The sequence below is a fragment of the Pteropus medius genome, unplaced genomic scaffold, assembly GCF_902729225.1.
Source record: "Pteropus medius unplaced genomic scaffold, Ma_sr-lr_union100, whole genome shotgun sequence".
NCBI classification, from domain to species: Eukaryota; Metazoa; Chordata; class Mammalia; order Chiroptera; family Pteropodidae; genus Pteropus; species Pteropus medius.
The window spans coordinates 5,816,022-5,839,330 of record NW_024350923.1 but is presented as its reverse complement, the minus strand read 5'-3'; the positions used below and the strand labels follow the sequence as shown (position 1 = coordinate 5,839,330).

At 50.7% G+C, this 23,309-nt stretch overlaps 3 protein-coding genes across 7 annotated transcripts; 2 read left to right on the top strand and 1 right to left on the bottom strand.

Moving 5' to 3' along the window:
* Positions 1 to 1,978: 1,978 nt before the first annotated feature.
* VPS51 (VPS51 subunit of GARP complex) lies at positions 1,979 to 16,245 on the top strand. Of its 4 annotated transcripts, none has more exons than XM_039840963.1 (10): positions 1,979 to 2,298; positions 2,781 to 2,910; positions 12,238 to 12,384; positions 12,466 to 12,685; positions 12,810 to 13,527; positions 13,909 to 14,124; positions 14,332 to 14,562; positions 14,979 to 15,100; positions 15,193 to 15,314; positions 15,873 to 16,080. In XM_039840963.1, the coding sequence occupies exons 1-9, from the start codon at positions 2,074 to 2,076 to the stop codon at positions 15,275 to 15,277; spliced, it is 2,094 nt and encodes a 697-aa protein (XP_039696897.1). In that variant the 5' UTR covers positions 1,979 to 2,073; the 3' UTR covers positions 15,278 to 15,314; positions 15,873 to 16,080. The 4 variants fall into 4 exon arrangements, with proteins under 4 accessions (XP_039696897.1, XP_039696898.1, XP_039696896.1 ...); XM_039840964.1 differs by having other exon boundaries at positions 1,987 to 2,298; positions 14,332 to 14,550; XM_039840962.1 differs by having other exon boundaries at positions 2,048 to 2,298; positions 14,332 to 14,550; positions 15,227 to 15,314; positions 15,873 to 16,245.
* Positions 16,246 to 16,388: 143 nt separating this feature from the next.
* On the top strand, positions 16,389 to 20,807 carry TM7SF2 (transmembrane 7 superfamily member 2). 2 transcript variants are annotated; one of them, XM_039840973.1, is made up of 10 exons: positions 16,494 to 16,612; positions 17,037 to 17,233; positions 17,329 to 17,383; positions 17,752 to 17,946; positions 18,026 to 18,129; positions 19,252 to 19,371; positions 19,460 to 19,628; positions 19,860 to 19,940; positions 20,025 to 20,147; positions 20,448 to 20,807. In XM_039840973.1, exons 1-10 carry the CDS (start codon positions 16,564 to 16,566, stop codon positions 20,606 to 20,608), a joined length of 1,254 nt encoding a protein of 417 aa, XP_039696907.1. In that variant the 5' UTR covers positions 16,494 to 16,563; the 3' UTR covers positions 20,609 to 20,807. The 2 variants fall into 2 exon arrangements, with proteins under 2 accessions (XP_039696906.1, XP_039696907.1); XM_039840972.1 differs by having other exon boundaries at positions 16,389 to 16,612; positions 20,025 to 20,591.
* Positions 20,808 to 20,878: 71 nt separating this feature from the next.
* ZNHIT2 (zinc finger HIT-type containing 2) lies at positions 20,879 to 22,280 on the bottom strand. Its single transcript, XM_039840974.1, has one exon. It carries the CDS (start codon positions 22,209 to 22,211, stop codon positions 21,003 to 21,005), a length of 1,209 nt encoding a protein of 402 aa, XP_039696908.1. The 5' UTR covers positions 22,212 to 22,280; the 3' UTR covers positions 20,879 to 21,002.
* Between the last annotated feature and the right edge of the window lie 1,029 nt (positions 22,281 to 23,309).

The following is a 23,309-nucleotide window of genomic DNA, read 5'->3' as shown; positions in this document are numbered from 1 at the left end:
ATGCACCAACATGCACATACATACACATGCATAACAACATTTTTAAAAGCCTCATCGTGTGTATTTTCAGAAAGTTAGAAATATGATATCAATATAGAATGAACGTGTAAGTTAAAGATATTTAATATAGGATGCACATGTAACTAAGATGTATTAACTCATCAGTGAGGGGGTTCCCCCTCCGTAAGGTGGTAATGCATCTTGAAGAGCTGCATATTAATAGGCATTTAAAGAGGAATGTTAGAATATAACTAAGTTAGATACAAAACCGGTGTCCTACAGGACGATGAAAAATTTAATAAAAATAACGAGGTTATTTTTTCTGCTGGATATGTTTTGTATCTCTCCTGGAAAATACCTAATTGTAATTTTAGAGTCTGAATCCTTAATAGTAGATAGCGAAATCAAACTAATGTACATTCCTGTGGGTAATAAACCTTGGGCAGGCTTGTGAAATAATGGCCCGTGTGACATTGGAAGGACATACTACGTCCTTGGTTGTTTCCAAATTTTGGATAATTTTTCTTAGTACTCTGCAACTTTTTAAAAAGTTCGTAGGATTCTTGGAGTTGATCTAAATCTTTATACTCTTCTTCATTTTCTTGAGATTATAGCTTCATAGGCTATAATCCATATACGTATTTTTTTAAACAGCCACTGAACATCCCATAGATTCAAGGATGAGCAGATTTTTTTCTGCAAGGAACCAGATAATAAATGTTTTAGGTGTTGCCAGCCATGTGATCTCTGTTGCGACAACTCACCTGTTTGTAGAGAGAAAGCAGGCATGGATAATGTGTAAACAAATGGCATGGCTGTGTTCAAATAAAATTATAGACACAAATGTAATTTCACATAATTATGAATTTATGAACATTTTTAAATCAAGATGTTGACATATAAATATACAACCCATTTGTATCTATGTTGAAGTGATCACAATAAGTTAACACCCTTATGGTGACGATATTTTTTTATTGTGATGAGAACTTTTAAGATCTGCTTTATAATTACATGAATTTCATGTAATTTTCACTTGTCATGAAATGTCATTATTTTTTCCAACAATTTAAAATGAAAAAGAAAAATCTTAGTTCACAGGCCATATGACAACAGGTGGTGGGATGTGATTGGCCCTCAGGACCTTGCCAAAGAATAAACAAAGTTGTTGCCTTTCTACCACGACCGCCCCCCTCCACCTATCAATCATAAGTAATATTTCAAGGACCACGTGGATAAAATCGTTTTCTCCGTTCAAACAGCAAGTCTCAGTTTGAACTCCAAGTCATTCTCGTCCTCTTGAGCTTTTCACCGTGAACAACTGCATTTTTGTCCAAATCAGAAACCTGAGAATTATCCTCAACATCTCCACCCAACTCCTCACTCAGCACATCCTATCAGTCACTTAAGAACTGCCGAATCTGTCTTCTAAACATGGTACGTCTAAGTGCACCAGAACTACTTGTGGACTTTTTAAAAAATAAGTTAGCTAGGTCTGGGGGAAGCCGAGAGTTTTAAAACGCATCAGTTTAAGTCTGAAGGCAATTCTGAACCAAGCCTCGAAAGACACCGCGCTAGAGGCACCATGCGGCGTACTGTACCGTGCATTTAATCTTCGCAGCCCCCCGTGGAGTGTGTACCCCAATTTTAGGAATTGAGGTGGAAACAGCCGCTGCCCAGGTAACGAGGCAGTGGGCAGGATGCCAGGCACACGCTCTCTGGCTGTTAAAGCCCGCGCTCCAACCACTGCATCTAGGGACATATTCCGCGGGCTCTTGCCTGTGGGGGTGCGGGGGTGGAGGGTTGGGAGCCGCCACCCACCTTCCCTCTGCGAGGGCAGCGACCTGACTAGTTCCACAAAAACTTCCACTGGAGATGCTGGGGGAACCCAGGGCTCTCCCGGAACCTCTTTGTTCGGGGAGGAAACGTACGGAGGAACTCTAGTCTCGAAGGACCCACGGCGGCAGGGGAACGTTTCACTTGAAGGACTGTCTCATTGCAACAACAACTTTATGGTTCCCGGAAGTGGCTTCTCCCGGTCTCCTTCCCAGCCGGTGGGCTGCAGGTGGAGCGATGGCGGCGGCAGCCGCTGGGCCTGGCCCGGGGTCTGGACCTGGGGACTCCCCGGAGGGGCCCGAGGAAGAGGCTCCGGAGCGTCGGCGGAAGGCGCACGGAATGCTGAAGCTTTACTACGGTCTCTCAGAGGGGGAGGCTGCGGGGCGCAGCGCAGGGCCGGACCCCCTGGACCCGACAGATCTCAATGGGGCGCACTTCGACCCGGAAGTGTATCTGGACAAGGTAGGTGTATGTGGGGGAACCAGGCCCCCGATATGCTGCACCCCCAGATCATGCCTCCGACTTTGTTGCGGGGGTGAAGGAAACGGGTTCACAAGAGGAAGGCGACCCTCGCCCAGGACGACCCACGGCCTGGCAGTTGGGACAGAACTGGAGTCGGGGGCGTGGGCGGAGTTGACTGCCCTTATGTGGAGTCTGAGGTCTCCTGATGTTCTGATAGGCCCGAGATAGGGGGCGTGACCCAGACGCCGACTGGCACAGGACTGGGACTTAGCTGAGTCTGGGGATTTCAAATGCGGACAAACCCCAGATAGGGTCCCCCAAACCTAGTAACTCCTGAGCCATGCCACTTATAGGCTCCGTTTTGGGATTCCTGACAGGGGTGGGATCAGGGTTTTCTTGCACCAAAAGCCTTCCAGTTAGGAGGAAGGCGAGGGGACATGAGAACCCTCAGACCTGAATACTAACCACCCAGTTTTCTTCAGCTACGTAGAGAATGTCCCCTGGCTCAGCTGATGGACAGTGAGACGGACATGGTGCGGCAAATCCGGGCTCTAGACAGCGACATGCAGACCCTGGTCTATGAGAACTACAACAAGTTCATCTCGGCCACAGGTGATTCCCACTTGACGCACGTCTCAGAGTCCCAGCTCCCCCAGTTCCTCCCCCTGTGCTGGGGAAACTAGCAGGGGATTTAGAGAGAGGAGACCCAGATTCCAGTCCTGTCCTGACATTAATCCACTCTCACCTCTGTCAATCAGAGCTTTTGTGGTCAGAAGACTATAGAGATAATAGCTCCTCTCAGAGGGTTATTTTAAGGACCAAAGAGGAGAAAGGACAAATGAAATTTTAAAATAAAGTGAATTTATCTGAAATCCTCAGAATCCCTGACACTAAGGATGCCTCAGTAGGTGTTCATTTCTTTCATTAGTGGCAGCTTTCTTCTGTGGTCCAGCTCTGTCTTGAGGATGGGCATGCCTCTTTCTTTTTTTTTCTTTCTCCCTTTCTCTTTTTTTTTTAATTAAGCAAAGAGAAAATGTATGACATTAAGAGACACAAAGATCATGTTAAGAGTTATTTTTCCTTCTGTTCCCTTTATTCTCTCTTCAAGGCAGTGCTAGACAATGTTCAGCTGTCTTCCATAGTAGCTTCTGTCTTGTGTTGGTAGAATACACTACTCAGACTTTTGTAATAATTTTGGACCCGCATATACTTAGTCCTAGAGGCAGATCCCGAGGATCTGCCTGCTGTCCATGGACTGTTCCGTGAACCTCTTTGGGGTGCATTCTGATGTCTCTCACTCTGCTAGCGTCACAATGGTCAGTGTAATAACACTTTGTCATTGTTCTTTTATCTGATTTGAAGCAGTTTCAGTAAATAGATAATGTTTCTATTTGCTAATACCAGAATCAGACAGCAAGAAACTATAGTTTCTGTGCTGAGAAATTTCTCACAGGAATTTTGCAAACATTACATTTTTCTATTTGTTAGAATATGTATAATGTTTTGACACTTAGCTCTCGCTTAATAGGGATGATTTGGTATTTTATCTTTTTCCTAAGAAAGGGAGAAAACAAGAAAGTATGGTTTAGTGTCAGGGATTCTAAATCTATAAAGGCTATAATTCAAGAAATATTCACTGAATGCCTTTCTCTCTCTCTATGCCAAGCGCTGTTCTGCACTTTGGGGATATAGCAATGAACCAGCTAGATCAAGCTCCTGCCTGGAGCCTACATTCTAGTTGGGGAGACAGACAATAAATGAGTACACAAATTAAGGTGGTAGTAAGTGCTATAAGAAAAAAATAGGGTGAGAGGAAAAGAGTAACGTGTGGGGGGGTCCACCTTTAGCTAGGGTAGGTATGAGAAGGCGCCCCAGAGGTGGTAACATTTGAGCGAGGTCTTGATGAGAAAAAGCCAGGCATGGGGGACGGAGGCTAAAACAGCAGGATTACAGGCTTTGAAGAAAAGAGCACGCACCATGTATTCACAGTGCAGCAGGGGGTTTAGAGAGCAGGGGAGGGGAGGAGAGTGGTAGGTGACTAGAGTAGAGGGTTAGTGAGGGCCAGATTATGTAGAGACTTGTAAGTGGTTGTAAGGATCCTGCTCTTTACTCAGATGAAATGAGCAGAAGGACCCCTTTGTCCACATTGTTTCAAAAGGACCCCTTTGTCCACATTGCTGAAAATGGACTTTAGGGAGGCAAGGGTGGCAGAGATACCTATCGGGGGGCTATCGTGGCAGTCCAGGCAAGATGCTGATGGCACAGACCAGGGTGTCAGCAGTGGAAAAGTAGAGAGATTCAAGATTGTTTGGAATTAGTTGAGGGATCTGAAGTTCAGAGAAGGCTAGAACTCGAGTACGTGGAACAAGATGAAATCTCCTAGGGAGAGAGGGGACCTAAAGAAGAGAAGTGGTCCGTGCACGGAGCCCTGGGGCATCCTGACTTTCAGAGTCAAGAAGGGAAGGAAGAGCTCACAAAGGAAACATGTTTGGGGAGGTTTGAGGCCAACCAGGAGCCTGGATGTCTTAGAAGCTAAATGAAGAGAGCATTCCAAAACAAGCATTTGATAAGCTTGGACAGAACATTAGCATATGGAGTGCTTATCAGTGGGCAGGGGAGGGGGAAACTGCAGGAGTCTTCGGGTTTCTTTCACTTAGTGAAAACAGGTTACTAATGTAGGTCTTCAGCCTCTTGGAACTTCCTGTGTGAGAACAGAATGGCATCTTTTGTTATAATATTTAGCTTTGTTCCAAGTTCCTGAAATAGCTCCAGATCAATAAATGTAAAATGGATGTCTTTTGTTATTTATATAATAACCCCCTTTCTACCACTCTTGAGTGTATGTTAATGAGGTGATTTTTTATTTTATTTATTTTACTTTTTTTTTAGGTGAGGCAACCTTTGGTTGACCTCACAGGTTGCAAGGACCTTGTCAGCTTACAATCCCTTCCTTCCTTCTTTCTTTCTTTCTTTTTAAATATTTTAAAAACAAACAAACAAATAAGGTGGTCTTCCCAGGTGGTCTCCCATCCAAGTGCTAACCAGGCCCGACCCTGCTTAGCTTCCGAGATCAGATGGGATCAGGCTTGTTCAGGGTGGCATGGCCGTAGACTAAAGAGGTGATTTTTTTGGGGGGGAAAGTCACATGATAACCGAGGGATGGGGACAGGTTGTCAGGAGAACCAACCACTTGATTAGACAGTTGAACTTTCAGCCCCAACCCCAAGACTTCCAGGGAGAGGTGAGAGGCTGGAGATTGAGTTCAGTCACCAGTGGCCAGTGCTTTAATCATGCCGATGTGATGAAGCCTTCATAAAAACCCAAAAGGACCAGATTTGGAGAGCTTCCAGGTTGGTGGAGACACGGAGGGGTTGGGAGAGTGGCAGGCCCAGAGAGGGCATAGAAGCTCTGCGCCCCTTCTCACATACCTTGCTCTAAGCATCTCTTCCATCTGTTCCTGAGTTGTCTTCTTTTGGTATCAACTGATGATCTGATAACTGTTTTCCTGAATTCTGCAAGGTGCTCTAGCAAAACTGATTGAACCTGAGGAAGGGGTCATGGGAGCCTCCGATTCATAGCTTGTCAGTCAGAAACACAGATGACAACTTGGACTTGCAATTGACATCTAACTTGGGGTGAGAGTAGTCTTGTGGGATTGAGCCCTTAACCTGTGAGATCCAACATGAACTCCAGGTAGATAGTGTCAGAATTAAGTTTAATTCTGCAACACTCAACTGGTGTCTCAGAATTGCTCGATGTGTGGAAACCCACAGTCTGGTGTCAGATGTGAAGTAGTGTTGCAGCGGAGTGTTGAGAGTACAGGAGATACACAGAAGTGTGTGTGTGTGTGTGTGTGTGTGTGTGTGTGTGTGTGTGTTTTATAGGCACCAAAGTACACGTAATGGAAAAAAATAGATAAATTGAACTTCATCAGAATTAAAATCATGTGCTTCAAAGGACACTGTCAAGAAAATGATAGGACAGCCCACAGAATCAGAGAAAATATTTGCAAATCATGTATCTAATGAGGATTTAATGTCCAGAATATATATGGAACTTTTACAACTTAGAACTAAAAACACTATGGTTCCATAGTGTAGCAGTTAGCACGTGTGCTTTACACGAAGAAGGTCTTCAGTTCGCGCCCTAGTGGAGCCACAGTCCATGGTCTACAGCCATGCCACCCTGAACAAGCCCGACGTCTGATCTCAGAAGCTAAGCAGGGACAGGCATGGTTAGTACTTGGATGGGAGACCACCTAGGAAGACCAGGTACTGTAGGCATAAAAAAAAAAAGACTAAACTAAAAAGACAACCTTATTTAAAAATGAGCAAAGGATTCAAATACACATTTCTCCAAATAAAATGTACAAATGACAAATGAGCACATGTAAAGATGCTCGGCATCCCTAGTTATTAGGGAAATGCACATCTGAACCACTGAGATACCATCATATACCCAGTAAGATTTCCAAAAAATGGAATATAACAAACACTGGTGAAGATGGTGAGGATCGGGAACCCTCATACGTACCTGGTGGGAGTGTAGGACGGTGTCCCCGAAAACAGTTTGGCCTTTTCTCAAAAACCTAAGCATAGAGTTACCATATGGCCCCGCAATTCTGCTCTTAGGAATATACTGAAAAGAACTGAAAATGCATGTTCACAAAAAACATGTATACAAATGATTATAGGAGCATTATTCATAGTAGCCAAAAAGTGGAAGCAATCCAAATGGCCACCAGCTGATGAATGGATAAACAAATGTGGTAGATCCACACAATGGAATATTATTCATAAAAACATATGACGTGCTGTCACATGCTACAATGTAGACGAACCTGGAAAACAGGGTAAGCGAAAGAAGCCAGACACAAAAGGCCACATGTTGCATAATCTCATTTATGTTAAGTGTACATAATAGGCAAATCCACAGAAACAGAAAATGGATTAATGGTTGCCAGGGACTGAGGGGTGGCAGAAATAGGGAGTAACTACTGAGGGATGTGGGGTTTCTTTTTGAGTGTATGGTTTCTTTTTGGGGTGAGGAAATATTCTAGAATTGGATAGTGATGTTGGTTACACAACCTTGTGAATATACTCTATACTGAAATGCACTGAATTTTACGGTATATTAATTATATCCCGACTAAAAAAACGAAAAACCAAACAGGTGTCAAGCCGGGTTTGGTCTACAGGCTATATTCTGCTGACCTCTGCCCTAGACATTGCGTGCGTTTATGGATTAATGCATTTATCTGTTTAACAATCGGAAAGCTCCCAAAGGCTGCGCAGTGAAAACCCCGTCCCCTCCGTTTCCCCGGCAAAAACAGAGACATCCAACAGTAAACTTTATTGAGACAGTCAGGCACACAGAAAATGCACTGGTCCTAAATGGGCAGCTCTGTGGGTTTCACAAATCGGAGACCAGTATGACCAGCAAGGCTGTCTCCAGCTGGTTACCGCCCACTCCTGTCCCTGGGTAGCTAGTTGTTGTTGGCCCCAATGGCAGCTGCTTTTCTTAACAGGCTTGAAATGCTTCAAAGATATACAGTGTATTCTTCATTACTCAGTGGTATGGATGTTTTGTTTTGTTTTTTTTTTTGGTATGGTGCCACTTTTATTTCCATTTTAATGGCTCTGTGTATATGCAGTCAGCAACAATGACACCAGTACTGGGTTTTCTTTGACTCTGTTTTAATGGCAACTTAGTTTTTAGATTTTTTTTTCCTTTGGAAGTCAGACTCAGGTTTCCTTTTTGAGGTAGCACCTGTGTGCCATGGGCCCAAACAGCCACTCTAGAAAGAATCTGCTCTTCTGATAGTAGCATTTGTCAGACCTGGGCCGAGGTTGTATTGCGGGGTAAGTGGTTTGTAAGTGAAAACAAGAACTCAGTGGGGGAAGATGAAACGCCTCATGAACTTTCAAGCCTCTCCATGATCATCAGCCCGTGGTCCAGCGTGTCAGCTTCTATCTTTTGCCTTTGCTCTGCTTTTACTGTTTTTAACTGCACACTATGCTATGTCCGTTAGTTCACTGTCCATGAGTTGGCAATGCAGTCATCATTTTCCAACAAGATACAAGCCACTTCAACCAGGGGCCCCAAAGAGTAGTATAAACATTTCATATTATGTGACTTAAATTTCCAGTTAAGGGTCAGTGGTCTTGTCCCTTAAGACGGTGTTGCTAACATGAAAAGTTCATCCTGCTGATTGACCGTCTACCTTTTCTTGTAATTTTTTTGGTCTCTTAATTGCTTTGCAGATTTTAGCTCTTTGGGTTCTTGCGCAGTTTTTTTCTTCAATTTTCTCTGCTATTTTTTTTTTCCCTGCAATTTTTGTGTCTCTTTGTTCCCTTTTATTTTCCTTGTCTTTGTTGTTGATGCTTTTCTCCTCGCCTCACCCTTCTGGCTGTCTCCCCAAGTTGGGTGCTGCCCCAGTCCTGCTCACAGAATGTTCCCATGGTCCAGGAGTCACACACGGACCAGCTGTGGGTGTGCGAAGGTTCACAGGTAACTGCAGTTAATATTGCCAGATTCCATCCCATAAGTACTCAGCAGTTTGCACAACCACCAGCAAACAGGAGAATACCTCTTTCTACACACTGTGGCCAACACCGTTACTGAAATTTTCGATCTTTGTCAATCTGAGAGGTGAAAACTGGTGTCCCTGTGTAGTTTTAATATGTGAGTGAGGTTGAATATCTTTTTGTGTGTTTAAAAACTGTTTGATATCCTTGTTTGTGAACTGCCTGTTCATGTCCTTTTCCTGTTATTCTATAGAATTGTTCTTTTTCATAATGATTGATGAGAGTTTTTCACATACTAAGGAAAAGTCACGCTGTATGATATGATTGGCAGTTCTTTTTTGAGTGTCTTTTGATTAAGTTCATGGAGGATTTGGTATATCAGACAATATTATTAATCTTTTTGATGGCTTCTGAGTTTGAGGTGTTTCTTAGCAAGAACCTTTCCATCCCTAATACTTAAAAACTCCTCTATTTTCTTCACATACTCTTGTGATTATGTTTTTAAATGACATTTAAACTTTGATCTATCTGCTGTGTGTGTGTGTGTGTGTGTGTGTGTTTGTGTGTGTGTGTGTAAGGAGTGAGGTCTGAATCCCACTATAGTTTTGTTTCAAATGACTTCTATTTGTCCCAACACTATTGAATGTTTCATCTTTTCCCTACTGACTCAAAATGCTATCTTTATCATAATAGTAAATTTCTTTATGTTTCTGGATTTTTAAAAACCTTCTATTTTGTCCAATTGATCTGTAATTGTTCATGTACCAGTGCCACACACTTTAAATTATTATGATATAAAGTTGTACAAATGTTTTAAATTATAGTAAGGCTAGTTCCCCCTCACTACTTTTCACTTCCAAAATTTTCGTGTATTCTATTTTCCATCTGAACATTAAATTATATTTTTCAGAGGAATAAAAATGGTCTCTTAAATTTTTATTGGATCAAGTTAAATTTGTAGGGAGAATTGACATGATACTGGGCTTCTTATCCAAGAATGTGATATGTCTTTTCACTTCTTCAGGCCTTCTAGTATATTCTTTGGTAACACAAAGGTTTGAACATTTCTTGTATTTCCAGATATTTTGATCTTTTAAAATTGCTATTGAAAATGGGTTCTTTTCTTCTAGTGTATCTTCTAACTGGTATGTGTGAATACTGTGAATACTGTTGCTTACTGCTACTGATTTCTTTATATTCATTTCATACTCAGTCACATTATTAAATTCTCTTGTTTGTAGTAGTGTTTTCAATGACTCTTTAGGGTTTTCTAATTATACAATTATATGCATATACATAATATGCAAATAGTGATAATTTTACCTCCTTTCTAATTTGTGTATCTCTATATTTCTGGAGTCTAACCGGGTTGGCTAGTATCCCCAGAACCATATTAGACAGCAGAGGTGAACATGGTCGTTCTGGCCATGTTTCCGATTCTGATGGGATGCTTCCAGCATTGCCGTTTGGAGGGGAGAGAAATATTCCGCTGTTCATAATTTATTGAGAATGTTTTTTGAATCAAGAATAGATGTTGAATTGTCTCACATCTGTTAATATAGTGAATTAAGAGTTCTACTATTGAACTATCTTTATATTCATGGACTAAACACCACTTGAATATATTTTGTCAATTACTTTTGTAATACATTGCTGGATTCTGTTTGCTAGTTTATCTGTACATTTCCATTTATTTATCTAATTCTCCATTCATAAAAGATAAGAATGTGTCATTTTCATTTTTGAGCTTTGTCATGTTTTCATGTCAGTGTTTTGTTTGAGCCACAGATTGATGTGAAAGCTTTTCTCATTTTCTCTTCCGGAGCACTGCTTACATAGTGCATTGGGACGAGCTGTCTCACAGCTGTGGCAGCACCCCGGTGACAGCCTCTGGGTCTGGCACATTCTCTATCCTCCATGTCTATGTTTTCTGTTCTTCTGGAGTCCAGTTAGATAAATTTTATTTTTGTAGCAAGTTATCTGTTTCATCCAGGTTTTCAGGGTGTTTTTTTTTTTACATGGAATTGAGCAAAGTTATATCTCGTGATTCTTTTGTGTATTTGTGATTATTTCTCCCCTTATTTTTTATTTTGTTTATTTTTTCCCTTTTAAAAATTAACTAAAATTTTATATATTTTATTTTTATTTATTTTTTCAGTGACCCTGATCTCTGATTTATTCTTCCATTTAAAAAATGTTTTAATTTCTGCTTTTAGCTTTATTAATTCATCCTTCTGCTTTCTTTTGAAGTACTTTTTCTAACTTCTTGAGTTGAATGTTTATTCTGGTTTATTAATGTAAGAATTTAAGACTGATTTTTTTCTGAATATATGTTTAGCTGTATCCTATAGGCTCTGATTTGTAGTTTTTTCATTGTTGTTATCTTTTACGTATACTTCAATTTCAGTTTTGATTTCCTTTTTGACCCAATAGCTGATTAAGAATGAGGTTTGCGTTGTGATGAAAATGCCGTCTGCACAATTTCAATTTATTTGTAAATTTATTGAGATTTTCTTTATGATCTAGTATGTGGTAAGGTTTTGGTATATTCTGTGGAGTCTTGAAAAGAATTCAGTATAAATCAGGTAGGTGGACCATATTGGTTTTTTAGGTCTTCTGTAGCTTCACATAGTTTTTGACCACTCGAATCAGTCATGGATTGATAGAGGTGAATTTAAGTCTCCTGTGATGGAATGTTTCTCCTTCATCCCGGAGAAACAGTGATCAGGAGCTGAGAGACCTGGCAAGGAGGACGGCGGGGACGGCAACGGGAGGGGTGTAGTTCGATGGCATGGTCTTCAAAGAAGCTGGGATCTTGAAGGGAAGAGGAGAACCTATCTAGAAGTGTTTTGGGGCGGGGCCCAGAGACACCAGGGAGAACTGCCTCCTGGTTCTCTGTCGGAAAAAAAGGGAAAAGACCCTTCAGAGAAGATTGGCCATGTTCTGGAAGGCGGAGTGAAAGGGCTTGGGAGGTCTGGAAAGGAGATAAAGAAGAACAAGTATTTATTGTCTCCCCTGTGCCAGGCAATACACAGCATGGAGGCTGCCCCTGGGGACACGCAGACAGGTCTTTGCCAAGTGCCCTGTGCCCTTTTTTGGATCTGAGCATACTCTCTGGGCAGGGACTGCGGCTCCATGGGCCATCTTCCCATTGCATCAGGGCTAGAGGCACAGCATGGGTGCTCAGAAAATGCCTGCTGCACTGACATGACCCTGCTCCCTGACATACTGTGACCAAGCACCACTGCAGCCCTTATGCACAGAACCATCAGTGCCACCCTTGAGTAGCAGCTAAGCGCATTTGGGAAGGGGGTGTGTGTGAGAGCATCTGGACCGTGTCTCAAGCCGGGTGCTGCTGCCTCTACACCCCTCATCGTCTCCTTTTCCCTCTCCTTTGCGCTTGCCCTCCCAGACACCATCCGGAAGATGAAGAACGATTTCCGGAAGATGGAGGACGAGATGGACCGGCTGGCCACCAACATGGCAGTGATCACGGACTTCAGTGCGCGTATCAGCGCCACGCTGCAGGACCGCCACGAGCGCATCACCAAGCTGGCAGGTGGGCCCCGCCCCAGAGCGGGTGCTAAAGTGGGCGGCCCTTGGGGCTTTGGGGCTAAAACTACCGGCCCTCGTCCCCCAGGGGTCCACGCGCTGCTGCGGAAGCTGCAGTTCCTCTTCGAGCTCCCCTCGCGCCTCACCAAGTGCGTGGAGCTGGGCGCCTACGGGCAGGCGGTGCGCTACCAGGGCCGCGCGCGGGCGGTGCTGCAGCAGTACCAGCACCTGCCCTCGTTCCGCGCCATCCAGGACGACTGCCAGGTCATCACGGCTCGCCTGGCCCAGCAGCTACGGCAGCGCTTCAGGTGTGGCCCCGGACCCTCGTCGCACTCCGCTGGGCTCCTGGGCCTGCCCAGAGCTTTCCAGTTTCCCTCATCCCCAGCCCGAATTCCGTTTTCTTGCCCTTCCCTGCCATCTTCCCCCCCACAGGGAGGGCGGCTCGGGCGCCCCCGAGCAGGCGGAGTGTGTGGAGCTGCTGCTGGCTCTCGGTGAACCAGCTGAGGAACTATGCGAGGAGTTCCTGGCGCACGCCCGCGGGCGGCTGGAGGAGGAGCTGAGAAGCCTGGAGGCCGAGCTGGGGCCTTCCCCTCCAGCCCCAGATGTGTTAGAATTCACCGACCGTGGTGGCAGTGGCTTTGTCGGTGGCCTCTGCCAAGTGGCGGCGGCCTACCAGGAGCTGTTTGCGGCCCAGGGCCCAGCGGGTGCTGAGAAGCTGGCAGCCTTCGCCCGGGAGCTGGGCGGCCGCTACTTTGCGCTGGTGGAGAGGCGGCTGGCGCAGGAGCAGGGTGGCGGTGACAACTCGCTGCTGGTGCGGGCGCTGGACCGCTTCCACCGACGCCTGCGGGCACCCGGGGCCCTGCTGGCTGCTGCGGGGCTGGCCGAGGCTGCCACGGAGATCGTGGAGCGAGTGGCCCGCGAGCGCCTGGGCCACCACCTGCAGGGCCTGCGGGCGGCCTTCCTAGGCTGCCTAACCGACGTGCGGCAAGCGCTGGCGGCACCTCGCCTGGCGGGGAAGGAAGGCCCTGGCCTGGCCGAGTTGCTGGCCAATGTGGCCAGCTCCATCCTGAGCCACATCAAAGCCTCGCTGGCTGCTGTGCATCTCTTCACTGCCAAGGAGGTGTCTTTCTCCAACAAGCCCTACTTCCGGGTATGGCCTGGCCCTGGGCTTTTTTTCTTTTTTCTTTTTTGGGGTATTCTTTTATTCACGCTGCAGGTTGGCAGTTACCAGGCATGCAGTTCTTGTCCCCACACACTCTGGATATGGTTTCAGGCTGTCATGAGAAAGGCTGGTGCAGCCTGGAGAGGTGGGGAAAGCTCTGAGGGCATCTGCAAGCAGAGTCGCCAGTGCTGGCTCAGTCTCCCGTACGCCCTTCCCTAAGCAGTAGAGCTGCTCTGCAGTATTGGAATGCAGGAAGAAGCCGTCCCATTGAGAGGGAACAGGGCATGTAGGGTCCCAGCAGAGGGTCACTAGCAGCCCCTGCCTGGAAAAAGGGGACCTGCTGTACATCCAGGCCCCATCTTCTCACAGGGTGAGTTCTGCAGCCAGGGCGTCCGTGAGGGCCTCATCGTGGGTTTCATCCGCTCCATGTGCCAGACAGCTCAGAGCTTCTGTGACAGCCCTGGGGAGAAAGGGGGTGCCACGCCACCTGCCCTGCTCCTGCTCCTCTCTCGCCTCTGCCTGGACTATGAGACGGCCACCATCTCTTACATCCTCACCCTCACCGATGAACAGTTTCTGGTGCAGGTAACTGCCAGCTCATAGCAGGGCAGGGCACGGTGGTGCTAGGAACTCAGGAGGCTGGACAGTGCCCTCATGGTCAGACTCAGGCCAGCTGCCTGTGCCCAGCCCAACCTGCCCCTTGCCCAGCCTGCACCGAACTCATGGTTGGCAGTGGTCTCTGAGCCTCCCCCAGTACCCACTGCCTCTGTGTCCTCTGCATCCCTGGCTCAGGACCAGTCTCCAGTGACACCCGTGAGCACATTGTGTGCGGAGGCCAGGGAGACAGCACGGCGGCTGCTGACCCACTATGTGAAGGTGCAGGGCCTGGTCATATCGCAGATGCTGCGCAAGAGTGTGGAGACACGGGACTGGCTCAGTACCCTGGAGCCCCGGAACGTGCGTGCTGTCATGAAGCGGGTAGTGGAGGACACAACAGCTATTGACGTGCAGGTGCTGCCCCAGGTTGGCCAGGGGAACCCTGATGCAGGCTGGGGGTGCTGGGGAACAACCTTCTGAGGATCAAGACAGTGGGGACCAGGCAGTGCGTGCACTCATGGACTTGTTCCTCTTCAGCCTTGGATTGTGGCATCACCGCTCCCATTTCACCTAGGAGGAGGCTGAGGCCCAGAGTAACCCAGAAAATCAAGGCCTCAGTATTAACTCTTACGTCCCATGTTAGCCCCACTCCACCAGTTCTGTAGTGACAGGGCACCATCTAGGTACCAGGCCCCACCTACCCTGTGGTTCTTGTAACAAGTGTGATTCTTATAGCAAATGAGTGTGTAACTTAGGGCATCCTTGGCCCTTGCCTAGGGCACCTGGTGGGCTGGAGGTTCCCCTTGCTCTGGCCTCTTCGCAGTGCCTCCTTCCACCACCAGGTGGGGCTCCTGTACGAGGAGGGCGTTCGCAAGGCCCAGAGCAGCGACTCCAGCAAGAGGACCTTCTCGGTGTACAGCAGCTCTCGGCAGCAAGGCCGCTATGCACCCAGCTACACACCCAGGTCTCTTGGTCAGGGTAGCCCCTAGGGGAATGGACAAAGGCGAATGGATGCAGGGAAAGGCTCTGAGTGCTCATTTCTCCCCATGGATACAGGGCAGGCTCTGAATGCTCGTTTCTCCCCATGCAGTGCCCCAATGGACACCAACCTCTTGAGCAACATCCAGAAGCTGTTCTCTGAACGTATTGACGTGTTCAGCCCTGTGGAGTTCAACAAGGTCCTGTCTCCAGTGGCCCTGCCTTCTAGGGTCCCTTGAGAAGTTTGGCTGAAGCAGACCCCATACTGGTCCAGAGAGCCTTAGGACTCTGTCCCCCTAGTCTGTCTCAGGGCTGTTTCTTGGAGTGACTGGTGGTCCAGAGCCCCACAGCCACCATCCACGGCCCTCTGCCCTAACCTTCGTGTGCTCCCAGCCTGAGTCTAGGTGCCAATCTAGTATGCCTCTTTGGCCCTTGCTCTTGTCCCCATAGTAGTCCTGGGTTCTCTCCGGGGATTCCTGTTCGCACCATGGTCTCTGCTCCCAGCACAGCCCAAGCTCAGGGACCTGGTGTTCTAACGCAGTAGGCCTCCCCCTCCCCATGTCGGTGGTGATCTCAGTGTCTGCCTCTGCTGGGTGGTGCTAACATTGCATCCCTCACTCCTCTTACCTCGGGCTTCCCACCCCATCACATCTACTGGCATTTTATTGTCTCCCTGGCCGCTGCCCAGAACGTGGGTCCCCCTCTGTAACATCAGCTATTGTGGTGCTGCATCTCTGCATCTCTGTCCCTTCCTACAGGTGTCCGTGCTGACCGGCATCATCAAGATCAGCCTGAAGACGCTACTGGAGTGTGTGCGTCTGCGCACCTTTGGGCGCTTCGGGCTGCAGCAGGTGCAGGTGGACTGCCACTTCCTGCAACTCTACCTGTGGCGCTTTGTGGCGGACGAGGAGCTTGTGCACCTGCTGTTGGATGAAGTGGTGGCTTCAGCTGCCCTACGCTGTCCGGACCCAGTGCCCATGGAACCCAGTGTCGTCGAGGTCATCTGCGAGCGCGGCTAGGCCCGGCTACTTGCCAGGTCGCCCTGACCCGCATGTCCCCTGGTCTCCCGCCTGCTGGGCCCTTCCCCTCCGGCCTCAAGACCCGCCTAATAAAGACGTACTGTCTCCTCCCTCTCGCGTGCTGGGGCGGGACTTGCTGGGGATGGAGTTGTGAGGCTGAGGCTTAAGAGGCGGACTCCGATGCACTGGCGTCAGACTCGCCCCCAAGAGTCGATTGGCTGGTCTGCTGGGCCCAGGATGGACCGGGGGCGGGCCCATTTAAAGACCACTGGACAAGCGCTTTCGCTGTCCCGAGCTCAGATCCCTGACAGGTGCAGGCGTTGCGAGGACGGATCTCTCCCGTCACTAAACGCGTCTCCTGGGGGATGGGGTGGGCTTTGTTTCCTTGACCGACTTTCGTGAGCCCCAACCTCCCGGCGAAGCGGAGACCATGGCCCCTCAAGGCTCCCGGGCCCCGCTGGAATTCGGGGGACCCCTGGGTAATGGCGCAGAGAAGGGGGGCCTGGGCCCAGAGGCTTCTTGAGGGAAACGAGGGGTGGGCTACGAGCAGGGATAGAGCACGATCGAAAGGTGGAAGGCTTTGAGGGGCATCCGGAGGCAGAGGGCTCTGTGGAGTATCTGGAGAGGGAGCTTAGGAAAGACCAGCTCTGGGGGCTGCAGAGCGGGGCGGGGCGGTTTGTGGAGTGGCGAACAGGATCAGGAGGGGATCAGGAAGAGGGTCTACGAGGGGACCCGGAGGCTGGGACCAAGATGGAAGTTAGAGAAGGAGGCTGAGACCGGGATATGGAAGAGGGCAATGGGAATGCTGAGGGGGCCCTGGAGACAACCGGGCGCCTGCGGAGGGTCGGGGGCGCGGGGAGAGTTGGAGAACGGACACGCGACGCGATCGTCCCCCTTCCCCAGGCGCTGCGGCGCTGATGCTGCTACTCCCTGCTACCATGGTCCACCTGCTCCTGGTGGCCCGCTCGGGCCCGGCGCGCCTCCTGGGCCCACCTCCCTACCTGCCAGGACTCGAGGCTCTGTGGAGCCCGCGGGCGCTGCTGCTGTGGCTCACCTGGCTCGGCCTGCAAGCGGCCCTATACCTACTGCCGGCACGCAAGGTGTGGACTCGGCCTGCTGGGAGGCGTGCGGAGGGAGGGCCTTGGCGAGAAGAAAGGCGCTCTCAACTCTTACCAGAGCCCCTTTGTGCCCACAGGTGGCCGAGGGCCAGGAATTGAAGGACAAGAGTACCCTGCGCTATCCCATTAACGGTGCCTGGGGGATGGGTCCTTGCGCCGGAGTTGCGTGGCTGGGGCGGAGCTTCACGCCTGGTGGGATTAGCCCCCGGCTCCGAGCTCGGTTCTGTGCCTCTTTCCCCTAGAACAGACCTCGGAGAGCTCACTGTCCCCGTCCACGCGTCTTGTCCCTCCACCCCTACCTACAGCATTTGCTGCTACTCTGTGCAGCAGAGCAGTGGCTGGGGTGATCTGAAAGCCAAGGTGTCAGCCTAAGGGCTTGGGACGAGGTCTGAGACCTCCCTGGGCTTTGAGGGGTGGGGGGTGTGTGTGTGTGTGTGTGTGTGTGTGCGCGTGTGCGTGCGGTAGGGACTTTCCAGGACTCACTGTGTGTTGTGGTTCAGGCTTCCAGGCTCTGGTGCTGACAGCCCTGTTGGTGAGCCTGGGGGTGTCAGCTGGGCTGCCCGTGGGGGAGCTCGCGGAAATGCTCTTGCCCCTGGCGTTTGTGGCCACCCTCACCGCCTTCATCTTCAGCCTCCTTCTCTATCTGAAGGCTCTACTAGCCCCCACCTCCGCCCTGGCACCTGGGGGGAACTCAGGTGAGAGGGGTCCCAGTAGGGTGAGGATGGAGGAAGACCAGGGTGCTTGATTGCACCTTCACCCTCCGTTATCCTCCAGGCAATCCCATTTACGACTTTTTCCTGGGACGGGAGCTCAACCCGCGCATCAGATCCTTTGACTTCAAATATTTCTGTGAGCTGCGGCCCGGCCTCATCGGCTGGGTATGCTGGGCACAGCTAAGAGGGCCTGGGCCTGGCGGTGGGGTGGGATGGGTGAGCAGTGCTTGGGCAGGGTGGAGCTGGTATTGCACAGACGTAAATCATTATTCGTTCATTCCACAAACACTTGTTGATTCACCATGTGCTCTAGACGCTAGGTATTAGGAGACGAGAAAAAAGTTACAGAAAAGAAAGGAAAAACAATCTGCCCTCATGGAGCCTGCATTAGAAAAGCAAAGTAGGGAAGGAGTTAGGAGAGCAGGTGCAATTTTAAATAAAGCAGTCAAGTGCAAAATCTATTTCGAGGAGAGTAGAGAGCGATCCTTTGCTGCTTGCTAGTCCAGAACTTAGAACCGATCACTAGTGTCCTTGACCGACATGCCATCTGTGGTTTTTGGTTATAATCACTTATGTTGGACTGTAGTCAGTATTGCTCAAAGAGTCTCAGTCAAGGTCCCTCATGTCACCCTGGAAACCTCATTCAGAGGCAGGAGGAATGCCAAGTGCCTACCACGGATCTCGGTCCCAGCCTCCAAGGCTCTGTCCTCATGTGCAAAATGGGATAAAGAGCGTCCAAGATTATTCTGAGTATTAGAAGTGGTGAGCTAATAACAGCACCGAGCCCACTGCTACCAGAATGAGGGTCCTTGGTACAGGCTGGTCCACTGTTATCGAGCACTAGGTGCCAGGCATGCTGCCTCATGCTTCACACGCATCATGTGGAAACCTCAGGCAGCTCCATGAGGCAGGTCCATGATTATCTTCGTTTTCCACGTACGAGTGGGGAGAGTGGGCTTTAGAGAGGGGAAGCAACTTGTCCCAGTGGTGAAGCTAAGATTTAAAATCAGGTCTGTTTTAACTCTCAAGCCTGAAGTGTCTATTGGTTCCCTATGCTGTTTCCCAAAGGCCACAGTACAGGACGAGGCAAGAGAAAACAGGCTGGGAGCTCCTCCCAGGTGCTCCATTGTAGTCCCTCTGTCCCTGGGTACAGGGCCTGGGTCCCTTCAACAAAGAGCTGGAGAGTTAGTGACTGACAGAGGAGAGACAGCACTGCCCTACCCAGATGCTGCCCCTGCTGCGGAGGCAGGCTGGGGACAGAGTGTCATGTCTCCCCCCAACCCTCAGGTCCTCATCAACCTGGCCCTGCTGATGAAAGAAGCAGAACTTCGGGGGAGTCCATCACTAGCCATGTGGCTGGTCAACGGTTTCCAGTTGCTCTATGTGGGTGATGCCCTCTGGCAGGAGGTGAGGTCGAACTGGGTAAGGAGGCAGGGGAGAGTGTCTGAGGACCTCGTAGGGACTAAGGCAGTGTGTCTGGGTCCTGTCACTGCAGGAGGCTGTCCTCACCACCATGGACATCACGCATGACGGGTTTGGCTTCATGCTGGCCTTCGGGGACCTAGCCTGGGTACCCTTCACCTACAGCTTACAGGCTCAGTTCCTGCTGTACCACCCACAGCCCCTGGGGTTGCCAATGGCCTCAGTCATCTGCCTCATCAACGGTCAGTCAGGAAGGGGTAGCAGGCTGGGTGCAGCGTTCTCCCTCCCCTTTCGTTCATTCACTGTTTATAAATCACCCATTAGGTAGGTGCTAAACCTCGGACTCTTCTGTAAAGCCGGGGTCTGGGTCCTGGGTCTCGAGGCAGATGGGGTCTGGGCTGTGGGGGTGTGGTCAGAGCTAGGCAGAAGGCTATGACCCTCCACCCTGACTGCCTGCTCACGCTTTTCCCCAGCCTTTGGTTTCTACATCTTCCGTGGAGCCAATTCCCAGAAAAGCACCTTCCGAAAGAATCCTTCTGACCCCAGAGTGGCTGGTGAGCTGAGTTTCTAGGCTGCGGGGAGGTGGGACAGCTGGGCTTCCTGGGGGGTCCCCCATCTGTCTACCTATTTTTCCCCAGATCTTGAGACCATCCCTACAGCAACAGGGAGGCAGCTGCTGGTGTCCGGGTGGTGGGGTATGGTCCGCCATCCCAACTACCTTGGAGACCTAATCATGGCTCTGGCCTGGTCCTTGCCATGTGGTGAGTGGCTTGGATGGGGCCACATACGTGTGAGCGGCAGAGATGGAGTGGTGACCACAGGATATCCAGTCTGGGTGTGGAATGGAGAATGGGGCTGCACTCCAGTGGAGGGAGTGGTCGGGGAGCCGGGGCCGGACTCAGGATGTGGTTGGGGCAGATGTTGGCGCCAGCCCAGCGCTGCTAGCACCTTGTCGTGGAGCCTGGCTTCTCTGCGGTTGAGTGCTGATGCCGTGAGCCATTAGGTGTGGAAGCCTTTGTGGCCTGGGGGCTGGCTGAGTGGTCACAGCCCCCTCCCCACAGGCATGTCCCACCTGCTGCCCTACTTCTACCTCCTCTACTTCACGGCGCTGCTGGTGCACCGCGAGGGCCGGGACGAGCGGCAGTGCCTGCAGAAGTATGGCCTGGCCTGGCGCGAATACTGCCGGCGTGTGCCCTACCGAATCGTGCCCTACATCTACTGAAGCGGCTGCAGCCATGTAGGTCAGAGCACGTGCCCTCATCGGCCAGCACAGGCAGCACCAGGAGCCCGGACACACCTAGGACTCAAGGGTCTGTATCGGACCCTGCCCTGAGCTTCCACAGGCAGAGGAAAGGCAGCCAGTGCTCAAAAATGGAGCGCAGGGGCTGCTCTTCCTCCTCCGATAAACACCTAGAACCTTTGGTGGCGCTTCTCTCCTTTTCTGGGGTTGGGGTGTTTAAAAAAATTGGCTGTGTCAGTCCTGATCATGAAGTTGAAAGGTAGTTTGTGGGCCCAATAGTCTGGAGTTGGGTGGGACAACAGCTGTCATTCAGAGATGGGCACTACGGACAGGGCAGACCAATCACAGCTTTATTGATAACAAGGGGGTCCCCAGTTCAACCAGGAAGCTCCTCAATGAGAGTCCTGGGGGCAGGTGGCATGGGGCCTCCCCAAAGCCGCTCCAGCTCCCCGGTGAGGGCTGCCACTTCCTCAGCTGTCACAGCATGGGCCCGATGGGCCCTGGCACAGTCCAGAGCCAGGGCTGTGAGGACCACCTCGTTTTCATTGGTCCAAGACAGCAAGTACTGGCATTTCTTCCGGGCCCGGTAGAGGCGATCTCGCTCTTCGGTAGCCTCGGCCTGTTTTCGGGCCCGGCCCAGGGTCTGTGCCAGGTGCCCCAGTGCTGCCAGCGTGTAGCCCTTCTGGTTGGCTGGGCCCTCGCCCATGAGGATGCGGGCAGCCTCGCGCATGGCACCCCGTGTACCCAGGGGTCCAGGTGGATGCTCGCCCGCTTCCAGCACGTGGGCTGCAGCCTGTAGGGCTTCCTCGGCAGAGGTGAAGACTTGCTGGGCGCCCAGGGCTCCCGAAACGCCGAGAAGAGTGTCGCAGAAGTCGGGGAGCAGCGCATCGTCGCCGCCGTGATACAGGGCAAGAGTGTGTGCATAGGCGAACAGCACGTTGGGCAGCTGGAAGCGCACGAGCGGCGAGGCCCGGCCGCGGCTCAGGCTGGCCAGTGCGGGGATCCGGGTGGGCACCGCGGGCGCGCAGGCTCCCGGGGGGTCTCCGAGAACCATCTCGTTGGTGTTCAGGGCATCCGCGGCATCCTTCATGGGTTCCGGCCGCGTCCTTGCAGAGGCGGGTTCCAGATCCGCGGCGTCACCGCCCGGGGCATCATTTAGCTCCTCCAGAAGGCGCGGCTCTGCCCCGCGACCCCACCACCACGGCTGCCAAAGGGGTAGCAGACGCCCTGCCTCGCCACGGTTCAGCAGCCGCTCGAAGGCCGCCTTCTCCGCCGGGGCCAGCCTCTCCCACAGTCCTGAGAGGCCGCGGGGCTCCAATCCAGGTCTGAGGCCTGCGTCCTGGGGCTCGTCCTCGGTTTCGCGTTGCTGACGCAGCCGGCGGAGGGCGCTGGCTAGGCGGCTGGGCGAGGCGCTGCGGCCGCGGAGCTCTCCAAGCACCTGGTCACGGTAGAAGTCTTCGGCGCAGCTGCCATGCGCCCGGTAGCAACGTAGCGAGCAGTAGGGTACATTACAGCGGGGGCAGGTGTAACGCGCTGGCTGCGCCTCCCCAGCGGGGCAGAAACCACAAGGCCCGGCCGGCTCCATGGCAACTGGCACCGTAAGCCACTCCCGAACGCTTAAGGGGTTGCAGCTCGGCAACTTCCGGCGCTTGTCGGTTACTTCCGCTTCTTTGTGGGGCGACGCAGCGCTTACCCAGAGCTCCCCGAAGACTCTTGACAATTCCCGCCCACACTCGGAAGCCAAGCCCCACCCCCGTCAAGTAGGGCTTGGGCCGGCGCAGGAGCGGTTCGTGGCGTACGAGCTCCGCCCTGCGAGGTGAGAGGCAGTATCGAGTGCGTCAGGCTCTCTTCGCCGGTACCAGTTCGCCCCCTAGTGGTTGCTTCCTTAGCACTGTCAAGCGCAGAAACTGTAATTGGTCTTTGCCAAGAACTTACGTGGGGCCATTAATTGTGTCAGGCCCCTGAGAGATGAGGCGCGCCCCTGCTCTGGAGGGACAGCCATTCTACTAGGAGACACAAAGGGAGGAGAGTGGAAGAAAGCCCAAGGTGGGGTACCTAGCCTAGGTTAGGTGTGTGTGTGTGTTGGGGGAATTTTCCCTCTTCTCAACAAAGAAGCATTTAACCTAAGTTCCTGTTTGATTTCCTCCTTCAAACTTATCGTTTATCCAACTTTAAAGTGAAGATTCCACACTAGGCACCAAAAACACACTGAGCAAAGAGATGGGTCCTATTCTAATGGAGCTTACAGTTTGTGGCAGAATGGGAGCAATAACCCATAAACCCTACCAAGCGCTGTGACGTTGATCCATGGCACCCCTGAAATGAGGTCTGGTTCTTTGGTCCCTCATCTCACATTCAATCGCACCTCGAGTCAGTTCTGCCTTCACAATACCTTGTATTTATTTCAGTATGGATCATAATTCCCCTACCAAGATCTAGATGGATTAGATGACCTTCGTGTCTGTTCATTGTTTCCATCCCCACCACCTTTGGTGGTCTAAACTACTTGCTCAACTGGATGACACCACCTTAACTAGTTTCCTTACTTTCTTGCCATCCTCCCAGAAAAATCAGCCTGAGAAAAGTATTAGACCACAAATCAGATCACATCAGTCCCTTGCTTAACATCATTCCATCCTTGGTGACCAACCAGTGCATTTGGACTCAAACTCCTCTCCATGTC

Coding starts and splice junctions, on each gene's coding strand:
- VPS51 (XM_039840961.1), top strand. CDS start 2,074: ATGGCGGCGGCAGCCGCTGGGCCTGGCCCGGGGTCTGGACCTGGGGAC. Junction 12,385..12,465: donor GCGCATCACCAAGCTGGCAG/GTGGGCCCCGCC, acceptor CTCGTCCCCCAG/GGGTCCACGCGCTGCTGCGG. Junction 12,686..12,809: donor CAGCTACGGCAGCGCTTCAG/GTGTGGCCCCGG, acceptor TCCCCCCCACAG/GGAGGGCGGCTCGGGCGCCC.
- TM7SF2 (XM_039840972.1), top strand. CDS start 16,564: ATGGCCCCTCAAGGCTCCCGGGCCCCGCTGGAATTCGGGGGACCCCTG. Junction 19,372..19,459: donor GTGATGCCCTCTGGCAGGAG/GTGAGGTCGAAC, acceptor CTGTCACTGCAG/GAGGCTGTCCTCACCACCAT. Junction 19,629..19,859: donor AGTCATCTGCCTCATCAACG/GTCAGTCAGGAA, acceptor GCTTTTCCCCAG/CCTTTGGTTTCTACATCTTC.
- ZNHIT2 (XM_039840974.1), bottom strand. CDS start 22,211: ATGGAGCCGGCCGGGCCTTGTGGTTTCTGCCCCGCTGGGGAGGCGCAG.